The 22,225-nt window shown below is 42.5% G+C and overlaps 2 protein-coding genes across 3 annotated transcripts in view; one reads left to right on the top strand and one right to left on the bottom strand.

Moving 5' to 3' along the window:
* Positions 1-1,793: 1,793 nt before the first annotated feature.
* fstl3 (follistatin-like 3 (secreted glycoprotein)) lies at positions 1,794-8,000 on the bottom strand. Its single transcript, XM_084163187.1, has 5 exons — positions 7,812-8,000; positions 6,784-6,969; positions 3,891-4,106; positions 3,490-3,717; positions 1,794-3,294 (listed from the first exon to the last, which is right to left on the bottom strand). Exons 1-5 carry the CDS (start codon positions 7,885-7,887, stop codon positions 3,242-3,244), a joined length of 759 nt encoding a protein of 252 aa, XP_084019313.1. The 5' UTR covers positions 7,888-8,000; the 3' UTR covers positions 1,794-3,241.
* A 3,284-nt stretch (positions 8,001-11,284) lies between these two features.
* Positions 11,285-22,225, top strand: part of LOC311131423 (serine/threonine-protein kinase stk11-like) — a 47,856-nt gene continuing 36,915 nt past the window's right edge. Inside the window, exons 1-8 of one of the 2 annotated variants that reach the window (XM_084164397.1) lie at positions 11,285-11,480; positions 12,134-13,005; positions 13,414-13,497; positions 20,027-20,116; positions 20,218-20,350; positions 20,464-20,600; positions 21,024-21,151; positions 22,032-22,089. In XM_084164397.1, the coding sequence (XP_084020523.1) occupies positions 12,719-13,005; positions 13,414-13,497; positions 20,027-20,116; positions 20,218-20,350; positions 20,464-20,600; positions 21,024-21,151; positions 22,032-22,089 (917 nt within the window). In that variant the 5' untranslated portion in view covers positions 11,285-11,480; positions 12,134-12,718. The remainder of the gene's footprint in view (positions 11,481-12,133; positions 13,006-13,413; positions 13,498-20,026; positions 20,117-20,217; positions 20,351-20,463; positions 20,601-21,023; positions 21,152-22,031; positions 22,090-22,225) is intronic. The other variant, XM_084164398.1, reaches the window with a different exon arrangement.

Below are 22,225 nucleotides of genomic sequence, written 5' to 3'. Positions count from 1 at the left end.
TCTCCTGCCTCTGCCAGCTTCTTCTTCGTGGCCAAAAAAGACAGAGGACTGAGGCCGTGCATTGACTACAGGGGGCTGAACGCAGTCACCATCAAGTACCGGTACCCCCTCCCTCTGGTTCCGACGGCCATCGAGCAGCTATGAGGGGCCCTTTACTTTACCAAGTTAATTTATTAATGTGATGTCGTACCGGCTGCTCCTTCCTCCTCACTACCGTGTCTCACCTACTTTTCATGTGGCTCTCCTTAGGCCGGTGGTTCCTGGTCCTCTGGCGGATGCCGTCCCCCGGGGTACGCTCCCTCCGCCTCTGGACATTGATGGGAGTCCGGCATATGCTGTGAGGGACCTGCTGGACTCCAGGTTCCGTGGGGGACGGCTCCGTTACCTGCTGGACTGGGAGGGGTATGGCCCTGAGGAGAGGAGCTGGGTTCCGTCTGGGGACGTTCTGGACCCCAACCTAATTCGGGACTTCCACCGTCGCCGACCGGCCCGCTCCTCGTCCTCAGGGTCGTCCTCAAGGCTGGCGACGTCCTGCGGCGGGAGCTGCGCATCCGGGGGGGGTGGGGGGTACTGTCACGTCTCCTCCTGTTGCTCCCCTCCGGCGCTCTAATTCGCCGGTCTACTGAGCCACCGGTCTGAGCACACCACCTCGGCAACACAGGAATGGAAACCCAATGCACCCTAATCACCTCCAGCGCACCTGCACCTCATCATCTCATCAACACCACTATATAGCCCTGGACTGTTCAGTCATTGTGTGTAATTATTAGCGTTGTGTCGTTTACTCGCTCTTTGTTATTCTCTTTCTCATTGTTAAGTAAACCTTTACCTTGTTGATTCCTGCCTTTTCGTATCCTCAGTACTCATTACAATGGCATTGTTATTTCCAGTTCGAGCAAACATTTAATTCCATTTCCAATGTAATAAAAGGGTGCTTGGATCAGAATATAAACATCTCCCAAAGTTAAACCAGATGCTGGCCCAGTCAGTCCAGGAGTGGTTCTCAGTCAGAGTAAGGAAAACAAGGAAGGTATTTCATACAGAAAAGTGAGTCAGTCAGTGGCCCTCTGTCTCTCACCTCACCCACCTCCTCTCCCCCAGAGGGGGCTCCTCAGGGACAGGAAAGGGAGGCCTGTCCCCCTGCTTTGATGCTCCACCGCCCCTCTCCTCTGGTCTCCTCTCCCCTCCTCTGAAGCCTGTCAGTGGGCTGTCAGCCACCAGGGCCATTGCACGTACAGAGGCTGCAGCATAGTAAAAGCCTTCCATCACTCTAGCCCACCATGCTGCTCCTCTGTGAGGGTAGTTAACATGGACAGTTCACCACAGTTCATAATCATGAACGTGACCTCCTTTTGGCAGTAAGTGATAGATGCTGTGCATATAAGCTTGTCACGACAGCCCCATGAGGCTTGCAATGACTGCCATTGATACATTTCTTTACTATTGTGTGTCTTGTTAGACTGACAAAAGGCATGTAAACATTCCATATAGAATGGCAATTACTGTGCATACAGTGTCTGTACTGTAAGTGATATATTGTATGATAGAGAGTTAAGAACAGAGGGTAGGACAAAGCCTATCTGGAATTATGCACTAGACCAGAGAGACTATAGCCTGAGTACCAGTCTCTTTAGCTAACATTCCACTCCTTGCCACTCCTTGTCATTGCCAATGTTAGCTAAAGAGACTGGTACCCAGGCTAGAGAGACTATTCTGACAAGTGTAACAGGTGCTACTCATTTGTGCTGAATTTAATGACTGTTGAAGTTGCACCAGAAATGAAAGAGGCATCATGACAAATACTATAGTTTATGTTGAGTACAAAAATACAAAAATAATCATTCAAATTTCACAGTAGGTACACTGGTACATGTACATGAAATGGAGTTGTATTTACAAGAAACTACTTTTAATTGTTCAACAACCTTATGTATATATTTTTTTAATCCAAAGATCAATGAAATCATCTAGATAAATGGGCAGCACTATTCATTCACATCAAAATAACCAATAGCTATTTGCAAATAGCTATCTGCCCGTTTGGTTCAAATGGTTGACAGTATTTCAACATTGAACAGATATATTCAGCTTCATAGTCTGGGGATCCGGTGAGTTAACTTGAGGTCATTTGGCATTCCCAGACAAATTTGATTCTGTTTTCAATTTGATAAGGCTAACAACATTTGTCCGATTTTTCAGTTCCACTATTATGGTGTATTCAACAACCCGAATGGCATTATATTGAACTCGTATGACACACAAACATATGAAATAAACAAAGCCAAGACTTCAACAGTGGAGGTATTGTAAAGGCTTGGGGTTGAACCAACAGCCTAATAAAACTGCTGCAGACTGAACTAAACTGTTAATTTAAGTAATCAGTGGGTGGCTCAGAGTTTTGATTGGGCTCCAGCATAAACAGTGTCGTACTCTGTGCAGGCAGAGCGAGAGGAGACATACTGTATAGTTTTGTTTTGGCTGAGTCTCCCCTCACCTCCAAACAAAGACTGAAACACAGACAGCAGTTGCCCTGTTTTGCTGAGAGCGAATGGAAACCATATTGTCATCCTCTAAATGTGCTATCCAGTTTCCAAACAAATTGAGGTTGCTTGCCATGCTGCTTTTAGGGGGTTAAAGCACTTCATTTAGGGATATGAAAAAACACAAAAATAAAAACAACTCTTTGAAATAAAAGAATGCCAGTGACCATTGAAATACATGTACACCTAAAAACAAAACACAATAAATACATTTTTTTGTAAAAGCTGACCTATGGATATATGGATTTGTATACAGGGTAAAAACATAAATATAACAGATTTGATACCTTCTCCAATAAATAGTAGCGGTATTTATTTACAATATACACATATATTCCTCTACTCAAAGTCGACTACATATTTATTTTTCAAGATATATGCCTTTCATCTGTCTCCACAGTTTTACGAGCAAATCATCCCATTTAACATACATTGCATGCATCAACAAATACAGTATTGGTTTCCTTTTGGAAGAAAAACGGTTACTTCCAGCAGGTTCTCCCACATCAAATGTATCGTCATTCTATGTACAGGTAGTAGGGATGGAGGGGATAAGTGATTGTAAAAAAGAGGTCAACATCAATCAGAGCTTGGGGAGTGAACAGTGGGACAACACTGGTTCCCCTATCGAAGGTGATCTCTTGGAAATCTTCGTACCAGGTGGACTGTAGTACCAGGTGGACCACACCAGAACTGTTCCTCTAGAGTGAATTCTCCTCACTGCCCTCCAAATCCAGAGTGTTCCTCGGAACACCTGAGAGAGAGAACCCAAGACAAAATGATCAAGCACAGCCAACACATGCCAAATCAATGCAAAGTGCTAAGAAAAGCCAACGGTACTAAAAGTACTAAATATCTAAAGTCACATTAGAAAAAATCGATTTAGGTTGTTTATTCATTTCTATACTTAGGCTGTGTTGACAGATCAGGAAAGGTGAAGGGGACTTACTAGAGCAGTTGCCATAGTGACGCACTCCTATGGACCGCCCCAGGAAGCAGGTGGCTCTGCGGAGGTGGCATGCGCTGGGGTAAGTGATGTTGTCATTGCCACATATAGGCACCTCGGACTTCAGCGGTATTGGGCAGGGGGTCATGCGGCACATGACACAGTGGGCACTGTTAGTCTGGTCCGTCACACAGGTGTGGGTACCCGGGCACACCACATTGGAGCACGACTCTGGACAGAACATGGACACATAATGCATTAGTGATCCAGTATCGCTACAAAGGAATGTTTATTATTTGTATCCAATAATGTGTGTAATATGGCTTCAGTAGCACAATTACGTTTTGAAATAACCAAATTGCTGACATGCAAGATAACTATTTCGAGGGCACAGGTGTTCTCACTTTTGCATTCTCCCTGGTACATGACCTCCAAATCAGGGTGTCCCTTACAGCGGGCCATCAATAGGGCACACTCATCATGGTAGGAGTTCCCATCGCTCCCACACACAGCATGTTTTATGGAGACGTTAGTGCAGTCAGGAGAGCACACACATTGAGGACGTCCAGCCATCATCTTACACACCTTCCCTGGGCCACAATTCACACCATCACACGTCTCTGCAAAACATAGAGTAGAAAGTCAGTATTATTGTCGAAGCATTTACTTAAATTCAATGGTCTGTCATCAAGTGATCCAGATCAACTGATGCTCAAGATGCATTCTCCACAGAACAGAACAAATGGATGAAAAATATTGTCTTTCACCGCAGCATGATTCATCCAGCAAAACATTTACAATAAACACATATTTTGTTTATGGTCATACTCAAGGATGTCTAGTCTGTAAGAATGTGTCTGAGGTTGTGCCTGTTCCCATAACAGTGGGATGGATCCCTGTAATGATAAAGGCAGGACTAAGCCTCATAGATTCATGGAGGGGTGTTTGAGCAGACCGAGCCAGTTCAAAGGCATGTCACTGGGCTTTACAGGCTGACAGATGTGGCAGGAGGAAACGCAGGCTAAACGGACACTAGTAGACTGTCCAAGGCCCAGCCAGGTCAATAGGAAGTATCCTGGTACTGTAACCCTAAAACAACACAGATACCATCGCCACTTTTCAACAGGCTTCTCGGGACCCGTTTGATCCTGATACAGAGTGATGTTCGGCCCTGATCCCTGAGATCCGGTAGAAAAGCAGGACTTTATTGCCTTTCTCTGCGAGCACTTGCTTTAATATCCTGTTATTCTCCATCTCCAAAGAGGCCAACTCTGCTACCTCTGGGTTTCTCACACAAGTATCAGATTTGTCCCCCTCCCTTCCAGCGAATCCAAGCAGTTCCCTTTTTCTGTGATGTTTTGGTCCGGTTTACTGGCAGCCTGTTATGATTTTATACGTTTTCACAAATCAATGCAGATTGAAAAATAGGCCAGACATGGAGCGCTAGTCAACACCCAGGAATGCTTTGAAACACTGGAAATCAGTAGCCCCCAGAGGACCAACTGTGGAGGTTCAGTCTGAGTCTGACAGGGAGTGCTATGATAATAGAACAGCACTTCCCCACAGTATCACATATACATTGATGCTGTAGTTCTGTTCTTTCAGTCTGACTAATGATCCAGATAGTGCTCCACATTATGAGGAACAGACGTCTGGGCATGTGGCAGACATTTCTCTTGTGGTAAACAGGAATTCATTTTTTTCTCTGAGGGGAGGCAACCAGGCCTGTGTCCCAGCCAGCATTGGGAAATAATTCATGCAGAGTGAATTAGAGGAGGGAGGAGGGATGCGGAGGAAGGTTATTGCCCATTTATTAGATTTGTTCAATTTCATTCATTTGCACTACAACTTTGAAGAGATATATTAGTGAACAGTTCCAAGTGATAGACCAGCCTCTCGATAGAGATATACAAATGCAGCTAAATGATTGAATTTTATAGCTTGTCTTTCATAACGTGTCTGCTTCTCATTCTGGATCACTTGAGTTCATACACTTATCATTGAAGCATCTTGTTATTAATGAGAACATTTCATTATTTCCTTGTCATTCTAATGCTGCTGTTGATTTGGCTGATACCGTTTAGGTAATAAACAGCATGCTAGGAATAGCCTTAATCTCCATTGAAAGAAGAAAACATCATCCATCATACACTCGTTGGCAGGGATGCTACTACATTTTGAAACTAGGATTCAATTGGTATTTGGTAGCTGCTAAAGGCTTCAGCCTTGCTGACACTAATCATTACATTTTTACATTTTAGTCATTTAGCAGACGCTCTTATCCAGAGCAACTTAAAGTTAGTGAGTGTATACATTTTTATTTTTCACACTGACCCCCTGTAGGAATCAAACCCACAACCCTGGTGTTGCAAGCGCCATGCTCTACCAACTGAGCTACACGGGGCCATCCCGACATGGCTTAAAATAATCCACTATACCCTGTCCAGAGATCACATGCACATGTTCAGGTGCCTCCACAACCTTAGTTTCTAAAAACAGGAATAAATATCCTTGAGTGAACCTGAATACCTGGCCAAGGCTTCCAATAGTGGAAGTGACTCAAAACAGCTGGACAGAGTTAGATGGAACGCCTGGCCCAGATCCACAGCTAGGTTTTCAAAAAACGTTTAAGAGACCTCTGGAAATCGATTTAGCTTGGAAATTCCACATGGATCAAAGTTATCCCAAGAAGAAGACAGGTGGTGTGGTTATGGCCAAATGAGCTACCATTTGGAACTATACTCAAAATGTGGCCCCTTAACTTCTTTGCTTCATTCATTGTCAGTTATGTTGCTATCTATTAAATATAATCTATCTTTAATTCATCCAAATATGCTCCAACACATCTAAATGAAATGTGGCAGTATGAAAAATGTTTTGAGAGGAGCACAAAGGTAATGAGGTTTTGGTGCTACCTGTGAGCAGCTGTTACTCGTTTTAGATCTGCCACTGCTTATCAGTGACTACATTTTCCCACAGTGACAAATGAAGACCTGCACCCAATCTTGCATTTCAGAGGTTGACAACAGAGGGGACCATATGGAGAAGCTAAAACCATCTAACTTGTCTGAGGTACCTTTTGGACACTACCAGGGATGGTGGTTTGTGATAAAATGATAAAAAGTCAAGGATTGTTATAGTAGGGAATCATAATCAAAATAAATCAGCATCTACTTTTAAGTCAAATAGTTTGAGAAAAAGCAAAACACCCTCATTAATGAAAGGGTTGACTGATACTGTCATTTTGACACAGTTGGTTCACTGCAGGTCATTGTGGGAACTGTAGTGTGTTGTTACCTTTGCAGAGTTTGCAGGACACGATTCCCAGGAAGCCCAGCAGGCTGACCTCGTTGATGGGCAGACTGGTGTTGGACCAGGCCGTGTCCAGACGGCCCCTGGCGCAGCATTCCTCTCTGCTGACCCCGCGCATCAGCACCATGTCACAGCGCTGCTCCTGGCTCTGCTGCAGCCAGCACATCCCCGCTGAACACACCACAACAAACACAATAACATGTCTAGTTTGAGTTTTTCTACATACTTAACATACATGACTTCACATGATTGACATACTTAAAGTAGACACACTTGAATGTATACAATGGCCTCCTGGAAATACAAATAGCCCACTTCAGTTGACTTCAGGCCATAATATAAGTATATGGCTCTGGCCCACTTGTACAATATTCAGGACTCTGTCTACTCTACATCAAAGTGGGCTGAATGGACCAGATCAGTCATAGCCAGACCTGGCTGAACTCTCTCTCCACAAACAATACACTTCATCAGCATCTAATCCCCCAATTTAGACAGGAGAGTAGAGACCTGCTGTTGCACAATCATAGAGTTTTGTTTATAGGTTTTCGAACTCATCACTTACACATCTCTCATATTGTTTTAATATAATAATAATATATAAAGTATACTAAAGTAGCCTAAATGAGACATTAAAATTACTTTGGAATCCATAAACATGCAGTTCTGTATACTAATGCCAACCAGTGATGAAGTAGCTAACTGTTTGCCTTTAATACATACATTATTATTAAGCTGTAGTAACAGCATGTGCACCTGCACTCTGTAAATATAGAATTATCAGTATCAAGCAAGCAAAACTATGGCTTTAGTTGGTTTATGTTCATTATTCAATTTTTTACTGTCCATTTTGAATGATACAAAACTTTGAATAACATTTAAAAATAACATATTAATGTTAGACTATTATTTTTATAGCAAAACTTTGTTTCATAATTATTTCATAATTAATCATAATGAATCTAGTATAAAACATGATTTATTAGAAAATACATTTGAACAGCTTTACTCACCATTAACATGGTATCTTCCAAAGATTTGACTCAAAGCAACAAGTGTCACACCGAAAAGAGCAGTCAAAAAGCCCATGGTGGTGGTCACAAGAAAATATAAAGTTGTAAAATAAAAGTTGTGGCAAAACTTGCAAAATATTGTGAACTTGCCAATGGGGAAGTTCACAGAGTTCTCTCTCTTAAGTGAATGAATGTGTTGTAAGTGATGTTGTTCCCCTCTATATAAATATTTAGGCCTAACCCACTGAGTTATGCTGCTGGGATGGGCGATGGTCTCAGCCAGTTAAAATGCTGCAACGGACAGTGTTCTTTGTGAGACGTCCCCTCACCAGAGTGCAACAGACGTAACTGCACCATGCATCTTCTGATTATGTTATTGTGATTGTAGAGTAGCTATTGCACATTTCAAATTGGTTTTGCATCATTTTAAATTATTATATGGGAATAAATAATACATAATTTTTCATTCAAATATTTATAATAATGTAGAACCCCTTTAGCACTTTTCAGCTTTCAATTGTGTTACATAGAGATAATTTGATCTGTGGACAATGTTGACTATAATCAATAACAACAATATCACAATTCTGTCTTTAAAAAAGTGGTATACTGATAACAGGATATATGACATGCTGCTTTGCTTATAGCCTGGATTGTTTTAAGAGTGTAGTGACCATAGTGACTTATTAGGCATATTTTCTTTGCAAATGGAAGCAGTCTCTTACTTAACACTTGTCTGGGTCTGTTGTCTAGGTTCTGTCTGGTTTGTGTTGCATGTCCTATCCTCCCAATTGAACTCATCAGATTGTGAGATGTGATTATGGGAGACTGTTGTTACACAAGTCCATAGTGCTTTGTGGATGTGTGTCAGATTTTCCTTATGGGTTAATTAACTCAAAAATAAAGAATAGTTCAAGAATTCAAGAATTCAATAATGATTCTTAATTTCCCTCAGTGCAGACGAGTCTAATTTCCTCAACTATACAGACTATTATTGCACTGTAGATTAACCTAAACCGTATGCAAAGTGAATCTGTATCATTAACTAGCCTATGAAATCAGATACGTCCTGCCCATAGACAGTCACAACTACCACTAAGCTCGATGTGGTTAGATAAATACCCATATGTTAGAGATGGGGTATCAGCTTTTGGGTAAGCCAGGGGACAGACCTTTTCACTTTTTAAGCTAATACATGATAAAATACATTTGTGGCCCCAAGTCAGTCTTCAACAGTGGCAGGGCCACCAAGGCAGAGAAGCAGAAGCAGATGCAAAATATGAGTATCAGAGCGATGGTAGGTGAATGTGGTAGCTAGGAGGGGGTCTGACACCAGGGTTGGGTAGGTTACTTTCTAAATGTAATCCATTACAGTTACTAGTTACCTGTCCAAAATTGGAATCTTTTGGATTACCTAAACTCAGTATCGCACTCTGATTACTTTCAGTTACTTTGGATTACTTTCACCTTAAGAGGCATTAGAAGAAGACTTAAAGGATCCATCAAACTCATTTGGTGTGTCATCATAGCGGTCTCTGACTTGTGGTCAGACTCGCTCAGGTGGAACAAACATAAACTTGTGCCTTTTTTTCAATGCTGAATTGAATGTAATTTAGAAAACAGAAAGGCGTCATAAGGATTTTTTTTCTCCCGCAAACATCCTTTCTGAATTGAAAAGTAATCCAAGAAGTAATCATCTAGTTTTTCAAAAGTATCTGTAATCTGATTACAATATTTTTGCAAATTACATGTAACTGATTACATGTAATACATTTAATCAGTTACTCCGTAACCCTGTCTTGCACTCATTTCACTGATAGAACCCCTAAGTGAGAATGGCAGAGTGAGCCTCATTTTAGCCACATGTACGCCTCCATCCTTCTTCCTGAATCCCTGGTTGTTGATCAGAGAGCCGTCCTTGTGGCCTACATGGACACATCTGGCTGCTAGCCGATTGATTTCTGTGGAAATGGAATACCTTTCAGAGGCATCACAACCCCCCCCCCCCCCCCTTCTGTCTCTGGCTTTAATGTAGTCCCTTTGATGGTGGAGAAAATGAAAGTAGCATATGCTGTTGCTGTAAATTGTGATGAATGATGTTGCCTTCTGTTGCTGTACAGAGACCCTAGGGCACAGCAGGAATGCTGACCCATCAGAGTGATGCAGTGGGTGGGCTGGAGCACTGGGTCACTGCAGCAGCTCACATGGTTTGGATCATTGGGCCACACAGATAATGAGGCGACTGCATTACGACCCAGACTAACCACTTATAATCTCTATTATTTATATACTCTATGGCAAAGCAATACTGGTGGGACCTTTCAAGTTGGAGAAATGTTGTAAAACAGCATGAAATTGAAGTATGTGTAGAATCTAGGGTTTTCACAAAGCTATATGACTAAGGATATATGTTCTATCAACCTATCAATCATATATTCTGTCTTCTGTTTGTATGTGTCTGTCTTTTCTCTGTCCATCCATCTGTCTGTTCACTAGTAGGCTATGTTGTAATGTGCCACAGTATCATTGGGGCCACTATGCATTTGGTCCAGAAAAATATAATATACCAGTGCTGCCATCAACTGGTGAGTGTTAACATCACATCCACATAAGGGAAGGCTGAATAAAATCATTATTATAATTTATTAGCATAATCCAATAATGTATTCATGCAGCCTCACCAGCTGATATTGACATGATAGGGCTCTTTCACAGGGCCCTCAATTATTTTCTCATAGACATGTTTTCATTGAGGTCAACTCACAGAAACCGTCCTGTTTCTACAAAAAAACTAAACATATGGTAGAAAGTTTTGAGCATAACCAACCTTAGTAGCAGACTACTGTATTTACATTAACATTTTTGTCATTTAGCAGACGCTCTTATCCAGAGCGATTTAGAGGAGCAATTAGGGTTAAGTGCCTTACTCACGGGCACATCGACAGATTTTTCACCTAGTCGGCTCGGGGATTAGAACCAACGACCTTTCGGTTACTGGCACAACGCTCTTAACCACTAAGCTACCTGCCGCCCCATGATATGATATGGAGAATTTTAACCCCTCGGAGGATCGCGCCATGTATTCTTATACCACAATTCTTAGCGGTTGAAATAGATTTCTGCATGGTGAATTTTCTATGGTTTGGACACAGCGTTTCTAAACCCAGAGGTCAACATCGCGAGACTTCCGGGAACGCTTGCGAAACAGACCAGGCCAGGGTTTGGGGCTTGATAAATTAATGAGAGAAATTAAAAAGTATTCCTTAGTTGTTAATTTTCTCGAAATCTAAATGCACAACATAGATTCGAGCCAATTACTTAAGTAGTTGAACATGTTATTACTCCAATCCAAAAGTGACAAACTGACACGTTTTTATTTGAGTAATAAACAACTTTATATTGAAGGAGTGCCTTTGATTTGTTTGAGTTTGGCGCGAGACGACCATTAGACACGATGACGTATTTCTACGCATGAGCTTTGCTAACCAACGTCGCCATGACATCGCCATCGTGTGATCGGGGATTTCTATTGGAGAAGCAGTTTTAGCCTATCTTTATACTGTACTGTCTTTGGTTTGGAGCATGGAGTATGTAAACAAGATGGAGGTGTTTCTGACATCCAGCACTTCTACATAGGCAATCGATTATACCGGTCAAGTAGCATACAAGGTAAAGTTGACCTCTTTCAACATACAAACTATTTACCCCATAACTGAAAATGTAATGAAAAATGACGTAGTGACAGAGGACGTGAAATAAATGTAGTGTTTGTTACGTTAGCTAGCTAACGTTAGCTAGCTAGCAAGCAAGTAAGTTTGTCGTACATAGCTAGCTATCTAGTATGCTTGTTAAGCTAGCTGGCCGAATGCTAAAAACATTGCTTGGTTTGTGGATGTGACTGCGAAGCGTTGCAGTAGTGAATAGCTAGCTGGCAAACAGGCTAGCTAGTTGGGGAGATGTTTTTATTGAACAAGAGTTGGCTGCTACAATTAATCTAATCTCAGAATTGTTATTGTGCCTCTGTGTGCCCGTACGGAAGCTATCTAGCCTCGCTAGTTATCTGCTGATTTGCACTTTCCTATCTCACTGATTACTGTATACTACCCATGATCTGCTATGTTGTTGAATGGAAGTGATGTTCATAAGAAGATTTAGCATTGTTTGTTGTAATGATAGGCGCTTGTATTGAAATGTAAATCGTTATGATAGCACATCCACATCATTGGTAGTGTGTATTTGTCATATTCCAAGCATTTGGACGTTGCAATCTCATGATGTGAATTCCATCAAAATGCTTATGCAATTGTGCATTTGTAATGCAGATCTGAGGATCCCTGCAACGATTCATTGACGCTGGCAGACCAGTTTTGCAGTCTTGGCAAGTACCCAGGATTTATTTGGTACATGGGATGGGGGTAGAAAATTAGATCAGCTAAACATTGTAGAAGAATCATACACCAGATTCACAATTAAGTTGCCCAAAACATGACATTCACCAAGAACCAAAGAAAGCTGCACACATCACAACACGGCAGGTTCCAGGTGTCACAAGGACATGGCTAAGAAGGAGGGAATAGGCCTATATCATCAGGGAACAAAGACAAAGATCCAAACCATTCCCTCATACCAGAGCCAGACCCTGTAGACATTGTAATATTGGACACTACCCAGGCCACTCACCTCTCTGGACACCCTGCTCAAGCAGTGCTGCATCGTCAGCAGGTTAAGGAGAACATTCTGTTGCATTTCTGCAGTTGCAGCATCCCACATTTCAATACATAAAGTCTGCATTTCAGTATTCAGGATTGGAATATTTTTCTTGCAAATTCATATTGTCTGACCCAGGGCATCCAGAAACATACAGTACAGTAGTAAAAAAGAACAGTCACATCGCTGAAGGGGCAACCATGAGTGACGAGGACATCCATGAACACATGGACTATTTGGAGAATGACTTGACCATGGGCATGGAAACCTTCATCCACCGCATCGACTCAACTGAAGTCATCTACGAGCCGCGGAGGAAGAGGGCCAAGCTGATTGGGAAGTACCTGATGGGAGACCTGCTGGGGGAGGGCTCCTACGGGAAGGTGAAGGAGATGCTGGACTCTGAGACGCTCTGCAGGAGGGCAGTCAAGATCCTCAAGAAGAAGAAGCTGAGACGCATCCCCAATGGGGAGCAAAATGTAAAAAAGTATGTGGAATGCTTCGCATGGCTTTTTTAGTGCTTTTACTGTTGATCTACAGAATAAGCTAGTTGTGTTGATCATGGAGTTGTTGTTTTGGTGTGTGAATGTGCTTCTAATCAGTGTATGTACTTCAGGAGTTACTCTGCCTTTGAGGAATCACTGAGTGTAAAGTTAACCTCTATTGATTGAAGTGGGATGTAAATTGAGCTTTTCAGGACACTAATAATATTTATCTCAATAAATCTTGCCTTTGAAAGTCCAGAAGATAAAACAACATTAAGGTTGTTCAAATTACTTTTGCCCTGTGGTTTCTGTTGTGAGTGCTGATGAAACTGCATTAGTATTCCATAGTGCAATTAATCCAGTTTTCCTATTACCATATCTAAACACTTTTTTCTTTTATTTCTTTACAGAGAGATTCAGCTGCTACGAAGATTGAGGCACAAGAACATTATCCAGTTGGTCGAAGTTTTATATAATGAGGAGAAGCAAAAGATATATCCTTTAAAAATAATGTTTTTGTTCTTTAGCATGAGTATCTAAACCATAGAGATGTTTCACGAGTCGTACAAGTCACACTAACAAAGCCTTCGCTAGCACTGCATAAGATTTTTTATTTTATTTATTTAACCTTTATTTAACTAGGCAAGTCAGTTAAGAACAAATTCTTATTTACAATGACGGCCTACACCGGCCAAACCCAGACGACGCTGGGCCAATTGTGCACCACCCTATGGGACTCCCAATCACGGCTGGTTGTTATACAGCCTGGAATCGAACCAGGGGGTCTGTAGTGACGCCTCAAGCACTGAGATTTTATTTATTTATTTATTTCACCTTTATTTAACCAGGTAAGCCAGTTGAGAACAAGTTCTCATTTACAACTGCGACCTGGCCAAGATAAAGCAAAGCAGTGCGATTAAAAACAACAACAACACAGAGTTACACATGGGATAAACAAAACATACAGTCAATAACACAATAGAAAATCTATATACAGTGTGTGCAAATTTAGTAAGTTATGGGTGTAAGGCAATAAATAGGCCATAGTGCAAAATAATTACAATTTAGTATTAACACTGGAGTGATAGATGTGCAGAAGATGATGTGCAAAAAGAGATACTTGGGTGCAAATTAGCAAAATAAATAACAATATGGGGATGAGGTAGTTGGGTGGGCTAATTATAATAATAATAATAATAATAATAATAATAATTGGTCATTTAGCAGACGCTCTTATCCAGAGCGACTTACAGGAGCAATTAGGGTTAAGTGCCTTGCTCAAGGGCACATCGACAGATTTTTCACCTAGTGAGCTCGGGGATTAGAACCAGCGACCTTTCGGTTACTGGCACAACGCTCTTAACCACTAAGCTACCTGCCGCCGTAATTACAGATGGGCTGTGTACAGGTGCAGTCATCGGTAAGCTGCTCTGACAACTGATGCTTAAAGTTAGTGAGGGAGATAAGAGTCTCCAGCTTCAGAGATTTTTGCAGTTCGTTCCAGTCATTAGCAGCAGAGAACTGGAAGGAATGGCGGCCAAAGGAGGTGTTGGCTTTGGGGATGACCAGTGAGATATACAGTGGGGAGAACAAGTATTTGATACACTGACGATTTTTCAGGTTTTCCTACTTGCAAAGCATGTAGAGGTCTGTACATTTTATCATAGGTACACTTCAACTGTGAGAGACGGAATCTAAAACAAAAATCCAGAAAATCACATTGTATGATTTTTAAGTAATTAATTTGCATTTTATTGCATGACATAAGTATTTGATACATCAGAAAAGCAGAACTTAATATTTGGTACAGAAACCTTTGTCTGCAATTACAGAGATCATACGTTTCCTGTAGGTCTTGACCAGGTTTGTACACACTGCAGCAGGGATTTTGGCCCACTCCTCCATACAGACCTTCGGACTTTCAGCTCCCTCCAAAGATTTTCTATTGGGTTCAGGTCTGGAGACTGGCTAGGCCACTCCAGGACGTTGAGATGCTTCTTACGGAGCCACTCCTTAGTTGCCCTGGCTGTGTGTTTCGGGTCATTGTCATGCTGGAAGCCCCAGCCACGACCCATCTTCAATGCTCTTACTGAGGGAAGGAGGTTGTTGGCCAAGATCTCGCAATACATGGCCCCATCCATCCTCCCCTCAATACGGTGCAGTCGTCCTGTCCCCTTTGCAGAAAAGCATCCCCAAAGAATGATGTTTCCACCTCCATGCTTCACGGTTGGGATGGTGTTCTTGGGGTTGTACTCATCCTTCTTCTTCCTCCAAACACGGCGAGTGGAGTTTAGACCAAAAAGCTATATTTTTGTCTCATCAGACCACACGACCTTCTCCCATTCCTCCTCTGGATCATCCAGATGGTCATTGGCAAACTTCAGACGGGCCTGGACATGCGCTGGCTTGAGTAGGGGGACCTTGCGTGCGCTGCAGGATTTTAATCCATGACGGCGTAGTGTGTTACTAATGGTTTTCTTTGAGACTGTGGTCCCAGCTCTCTTCAGGTCATTGACCAGGTCCTGCCATGTAGTTCTAGGCTGATCCCTCACCTTCCTCATGATCATTGATGCTCCACGAGGTGAGATCTTGCATGGAGCCCCAGACCGATGGTGATTGACCGTCATCTTGAACTTCTTCCATTTTCTAATAATTGCGCCAACAGTTGTTGCCTTCTCACCAAGCTGCTTGCCTATTGTCCTGTAGCCCATCCAAACCTTGTGCAGGTCTACAATTCTATCCCTGATGTCCTTACACAGCTCTCTAGTCTTGGCCATTGTGGAGAGGTTGGAGTCTGTTTGATTGAGTGTGTGGACAGGTGTCTTTTATACAGGTAACGAGTTCAAACAGGTGCAGTTAATACAGGTAATGAGTGGAGAACAGGAGGGCTTCTTAAAGAAAAACGAACAGGTCTGTGAGAGCCGGAATTCTTACTGGTTGGTAGGTGATCAAATACTTATGTCATGCAATAAAATGCAAATTAATTACTTAAAAATCATAGAATGTGATTTTCTGGATTTTTGATTTAGATTCCGTCTCTCACAGTTGAAGTGTACCTATGATAAAAATGACAGACCTCTACATGCTCTGTAAGTAGGAAAACCTGCAAAATCGGCAGTGTATCAAATACTTGTTCTCCCCACTGTACCTGCTGGAGCGCATACTACGGGTAGGTGTTGCTATGGTGACCAATGAGCTAAGATAAGGCTGGGATTTGCCTAGCAGTGATTTATAGATGACCTGGAGCCAGTGGGTTTGGCGACGAATATGTAGGGCCAGCCAACGAGAGCGTACAGGTCACAATGGTGGGTAGTATATGGGGCTTTGGTGACAAAACGGATGGCACTGTGATAGACTACATCCAATTTGCTGAGTAGAGTGTTGGAGGCTATTTTGTAGATGACATCGCCGAAGTCAAGGATCGGTAGGATAGTCAGTTTTACGAGGGCATGTTTGGCAGCATGAGTGAAGGAGGATTTGTTGCGAAATAGGAAGCCGATTTCTAGATTTAACTTTGGATTGGAGATGCTTAATATGAGTCTGGAAGGAGAGTTTACGGTCTAACCAGAAACCTAGGTATTTGTACCGGTAATTGTCCACATATTCTAAGTCAGACCCGCCTAGAGTAGTGATTCTAGTCGGGCAGGCGGGTACAAGCAGCGTTCGATTGAAGAGCATGCATTTAGTTTTACTAGTGTTTAAGAGCAGTTGGAGGCTACGGAAGGAGTGTTGTATGGCATTGAAGCTCGTTTAGAGGTTGGAGTGTCCAATGAAGGGCCAGATGTATACAAAATGGTGTCGTCTGCGTAGAGGTGGATCTGAGAGTCACCAGCAGCAAGAGCGACATCATTGATATACACAGAGAATAGAGTCGGTCCAAGAATTGAACCCTGTGGCACCCCCATAGAGACTGCCAGAGGTCCAGACAACAGGCCCTTCGATTTGACACATTGAACAGAGCTGTTGGCCGGGGTAGGGGTAGCCAGGTGGAAAGCATGGCCAGCCGTAGCAAAATGCTAATTAAAATTCTCGATTATCGTAGATTTATAGTTGGTGACAGTGTTTCCTTGCCTCAGTGCAGTGGGCAGCTGGGAGGAGGTGCTCTTATGGACTTTACAGTGTCCCAAATCTTTTTGGAGTTAGTGCTACAGGATGCAAATTTCTGTTTGAAAAAGCTAGCCTTTGCTTTCCTAACTGATTGTGTGTATTGGTTCCTGACTTCCCTAAAAAGTTGCATATTGCGGGGGCTGTTCGATGCTAATGCAGTACGCCGCAGGATGTTTTTGTGCTGGTCAAGGGCAGTCTGGGATGAACCAGGGGCTATATCTGTTCTTAGTTTGGAATTTTTTGAATGGGGCATGCTTATTTAAGATGGAGAGGAAAGCACATTTAAAGAACAACCAGGCATCCTCTATTGACGGAATGAGGTCAATATCCATCCAGGATACCCGGGCCAGGTCAATTCGAAAGGCCTGCTCGCTGAAGTGTTTTAGGGAGCGTTTGATAGTGATGAGGGGTGGTCGTTTGACCGCGGACCCATTTACGGATGCAGGCAGTGATCGCTGAGATCCTGGTTGAAGACAGCAGAGGTGTATTTAGAGGGTAAATTAGTCAGGATGATATCTATGAGGGTGCCCATGTTTACGGATTTAGGGTTGTACCTGGTAGGTTCCTTGATAATTTGTGTGAGATTGAGGGCATCTAGTTTAGATTGTAGGATGGCCGGGTTGTTAAGCATATCCCAGTTTAGGTCCCCAAGCAGTACGAACTCTGAGGATAGATGGGGGGCAATCAATTCACATATGGTGTCCAGGGCACAGCTGGGGTCTGAGGGGGGTCTGTAGGAAGCGTCAACAGTGATACTTATTTCTGGAGAGGTGGATTTTTAGAAGTAGAAGCTCAAACTGTTTGGGCACAGACCTGGATAGTGTGATAGAGTTCTGCTGGCTATCTCTACAGTAGATTCAGACACTGCTAGAACATCAGGGTTGACGGAGTGTGCTAACGCAGTGAGTAACACAAACTTAGGGAGGAGGCTTCTGATGTTAACATGAAAAAAACAAGGCTTTTACGGTCACAGAGATGCAGTGCCTTAGATCGCTGCGCCACTCGGGAGCCCTTGTCCAAGCGTAATAATGTGTGGATAGTGGGATAGGCTAGTCTATTTTGGGGTGACTTTTTCCTCACCTTAGGGAATTATCTTGTCCCATGGAACAGTTGTAGAGTAAGCTATGCAGATCAACTGTAAAAACAAGCATGGACTGTCCTTCATAGCTCATGTTGCTGTAATTCAGCGTTATGACCACAAGGGGTCTCTGTTGGCCTCTTGGGGTGAAAAAGGCTACATGAAGCTCAATCAGATGGACTAACAAACTTCACAAACATTTACCTTCTGCTCTCTCCCTCCCCCCAACTCACTGTCTTTAATTCTAATCATCTCTGACGGGTCCTTTAGAAGTCTGCTGCTCTAGACCACATAAAACGAATTAACCTTTGTCTCTGACATTAAAAGGGTCTCCCCAATTGATTTAGTACTGTTAACACTTAAGATGGCTCACCACTTGCTCTTTAGGACCATGAAGGATTCTGCCAATGTCAGGTCAAATAAATCCCAATTGGCATTTTAGGGTAATTGTTGAGGTGAGAACATATTATAGGAACTAATGACGTGGTTGTAAACCTATGGTTTTGTTTGTCTTTTTAGTTGTTGCGTCGTAGAAGATTGACTTAATAGAATGTCTCCGTTTTGACTTCATACACAAGGCTCTGTGTATGACTTGTGAAGGGCTCTGTTTTGTTCATGCTCCTCCTCTGTTCCTTTTCTCCTGAATTACTCTGTTGGAACATTGTGGCATACAGGTGACAGGTCAGTTAGCCTTGCAGCTGTAAAAGCGCAGTGGTGCTGAAGACGTGTCTGTCATTTGTGTGGAACACACAGATGTCCAGGATGTGAGAGCTCTGGCTTCAGCTTCTATACAACTCTAAGGAGAATAGTTGCAAACTAAACATCACCGTTTCTAAAGGCAACACTGAACCATATGTTTTTGTAACCCATCTTTTTACACAAAGCTAGAAGTAGGAATTCGTAGAATTTTACCTTGAAAAATTTGCTACACAAATACATTTTGAGAGGCAATGATTTCTATTATATCCCGCCCACCCTCTGTCTACAAGCCCATGACTCCTATGTCAGATGGCCGAACGGGACCCAGCCATTGGTGATTGGTCCTCCAGCCCGTCTGACTGCAGCCCAGCCCCCTGAATCATCTAGCTAGTCACTCAGTTTACTCCTAATGTGTGTTACTGATTAAACCGGCAATGAGAGGAGAAAAAGCGATGAGAAGCAGGGATTGGGTCCCCCTCTCTCCCTTCTTCTCTCTTCCTCCCTCCCTCTCCTCACTGTACCTTTCTAACCGGTCATGTGAAGTCCCTCCGGTGGTTAGTCAATGGGGTTGTAATGTGGGTGCACTGCTCATACTGTGGGCTGACCGGGCTCCCCCCTCTCTGGGAAGAGAGGGGGCCACTGACTGACCAAGAGGCTCCCACTGTGTCATAGACCTGCCGCCTGTTTACCTATCCAGCCCTCCCCAATCCAATAATGGGATGGAAATATCCCCACCTTTCACGCCTCTCTCCTCCCCGCTCTGACTGAGGCTGCTGGCTAGATAAAGTGCCTTCTGTAAGTGACCCTGAGAAGTGTGAATACAGAATTTAGTATTGTTTTGACATTCAATTTCACAATTTGTACGCATTTATTGTCTTGTCATCTTTGTTCCATTCAGGAAGATGAACTTATTCTCAAGGACAAATTGTATGTTCCCAGACTTGGATCAATGATATTTTGTGTATCTAGCTAGTTTTATGGATTAGTGACTAGTCAGTCAACCACGTATTGATCAGTACTGTAGTAGACATTAGGATTTAAGGTTATTTGTGTTGAAATAATATAAATCCTTTGGCGCTTTGCTAAATTACCAATATGAAACCATTGCCACCTTGTCTCTTTTCCTTGACTTTGCTTACGTATATGGTGATGGAATATTGTGTATGTGGAATGCAGGAGATGTTGGACAGTGTTGATGAGAAAAGGTTTCCAGTCTTTCAAGCTCATGGGTATGTTTACCTTTCATCTCAATTGAATAGTTAAAGATATCTGGCCAAACACTAATACCAAACAGTGAAGTTAATACAGATATATTGCTGTTTTTCCCAAGGTACTTTTGTCAGCTGCTAGATGGCTTGGAATATTTGCACAGCCAAGGAATTGTTCACAAAGATATTAAACCAGGGAATCTACTACTGACGACGGACGGCGCACTAAGAATCTCCGACCTGGGTGTAGCAGAGGTGAGCCCCCAGTCCTCTGACCGTTTTCCGATATCCACTTTATATTGCATTTTAATTGGGTTACCTTTATGGGGCTGAATGATTATCTGTGTGTTCCTGTTCTCCCTCCCAAGGCGCTGCACCCATTTGCAGAGGATGACACGTGTTGTACGAGCCAGGGCTCTCCAGCCTTCCAGCCCCCAGAGATCGCCAACGGCCTGGACACCTTCTCAGGGTTCAAAGTGGACATCTGGTCTGCTGGTGTCACACTGTGAGTGGCCACTCAGACATTAATTGTTTCAGCTGGCATATTTATTTAATGGCTCTTGGGGATAAATACAGTTTGTTGAATTTAACATACTTTGCTGTCTGTGATTTTAAATTACAGATGATCAGGGGCGCAACTTTGGTTTTAGAAGTGGGGGGACTTATTATTATTATTCATTTTTTTCAGTCGGATAAACACTCCAAAGAGCCTACCCGACCACTCGGAGGTGTCCGCATGGTCCTAAAGCACACCGTTGCCTCGTTTTTGTATCACATTCCAATGATAAAACTGGGGGGGACAAAAATGCAATTTCAGAATGTGGGGGGTGGGGGGGCATGTCCCCGTCCCCAGTGAAAGTTGTGCCCCTGCAGATGATTCTTAATTCAAGTACTCTTCTTGATTTTGTAATTGTATTTTTTCTTTCAGTTATAACATAACGACCAGCCTGTACCCTTTCGAAGGTGACAACATCTATAAGCTGTTTGAGAACATTGGGAAGGGAGACTACAGTGTTCCAGAGGAGTGTGGCCCTCTACTCTCTGGTCTGTTAAGAGGTAAGAGTCTAGACCAGGGCTCTCCAACCCTGTTCCTGGAGAACTACCTTCCTGTAGGTTTTCACTCCAACCCTACTCAAGATCACCTGATTCTAATAATTAGCTGGTTGATAAGCTGAATCAGGTTAGTTATAACTGGGGTTGGACTGAACCTACAGGAGGGTAACTCTCCAGGAACAGGGTTGGAGAGCCCTGGTCTAAACTGACTAACACTGCTGCTGGCACTCCCAATATTCTATTTCATGTTATTAAGCCTTATTAGAGATGAAAGCATTAGCTGCAGTAGTAAGAGTATTTGAGGGATGCCAACTTTGATACATTATTTCTCAATTATGCATTTAGATATATATATATATATATATATATATGTCAACAATCATTCCTCCAAAGGACCATTCTGTGGATAAAATTGAGTGAAAATCTCCAAAATCATGGCCTTTTTTTGTTCTGGTTTCGTGAGGAATCACTCATTACGAAAAGGGTATGACCACAGAATTATAGATTTAGCTCTTTATTGGACTTAATTTGACCACTCAGATGTACTTAGCAGTAAGTAGTGATTCATTCTTGGAGGTTTGTCTTTTGGAGATGTAGATGGCTCTGTGGTGATTGTACCTTATGTGTCACAACAATTATCATTTTGATTCATCATGAATATGCAGTGTATTGAAAAAAAAATTCTAAGATAAAGATGTGTTTGAAGGACAGGCACTCTGTTTTTCTCGCAGGAAACGGTCATTATGGCGCAATTGTCTGTTTTCATTGTTGTCAAGTAGCCCTGATTTAAACACTGCACAAAAATAAGGACATAATGAAAGGAATAAATGTATCTCATCAAATGATTACAAAACGGTCAATTTATTTTGTATTTTTCTTCCAGGAATGCTTGAGTATAACCCTGAGAAGAGGTTCTCAATACAACACATTAGACAACACAAGTAAGTAATCGTGCTCCCTTTTTATCTGAAGCAGCAATTTAACTTATACAAATGAAACCGGAGATGATTTGGGGAAAACAGCAGTCCGGTGATGAGCGATGTCCAATCAAAGTGTTTGAGGAAACAGGCTGTCATT

The sequence above is a fragment of the Coregonus lavaretus genome (assembly GCF_964263955.1).
Source record: "Coregonus lavaretus genome assembly, chromosome: 6".
Lineage (NCBI taxonomy): Eukaryota > Metazoa > Chordata > Actinopteri > Salmoniformes > Salmonidae > Coregonus > Coregonus lavaretus.
The sequence above is the reverse complement of the archived record's forward strand: the minus strand, read 5'-3'. Positions and strand labels throughout refer to the sequence as shown.

Bases quoted from the DNA above. Each gene is read 5' to 3' on its own strand.
- fstl3 (XM_084163187.1), bottom strand. From the start codon at position 7,887: ATGGGCTTTTTGACTGCTCTTTTCGGTGTGACACTTGTTGCTTTGAGT. The intron at 4,107-6,783 runs GTAACAACACAC...TATGTTTTGCAG, and splicing joins GTCCTGCAAACTCTGCAAAG to AGACGTGTGATGGTGTGAAT. The intron at 3,718-3,890 runs GTGAGAACACCT...TGTTCTGTCCAG, and splicing joins GTACCAGGGAGAATGCAAAA to AGTCGTGCTCCAATGTGGTG.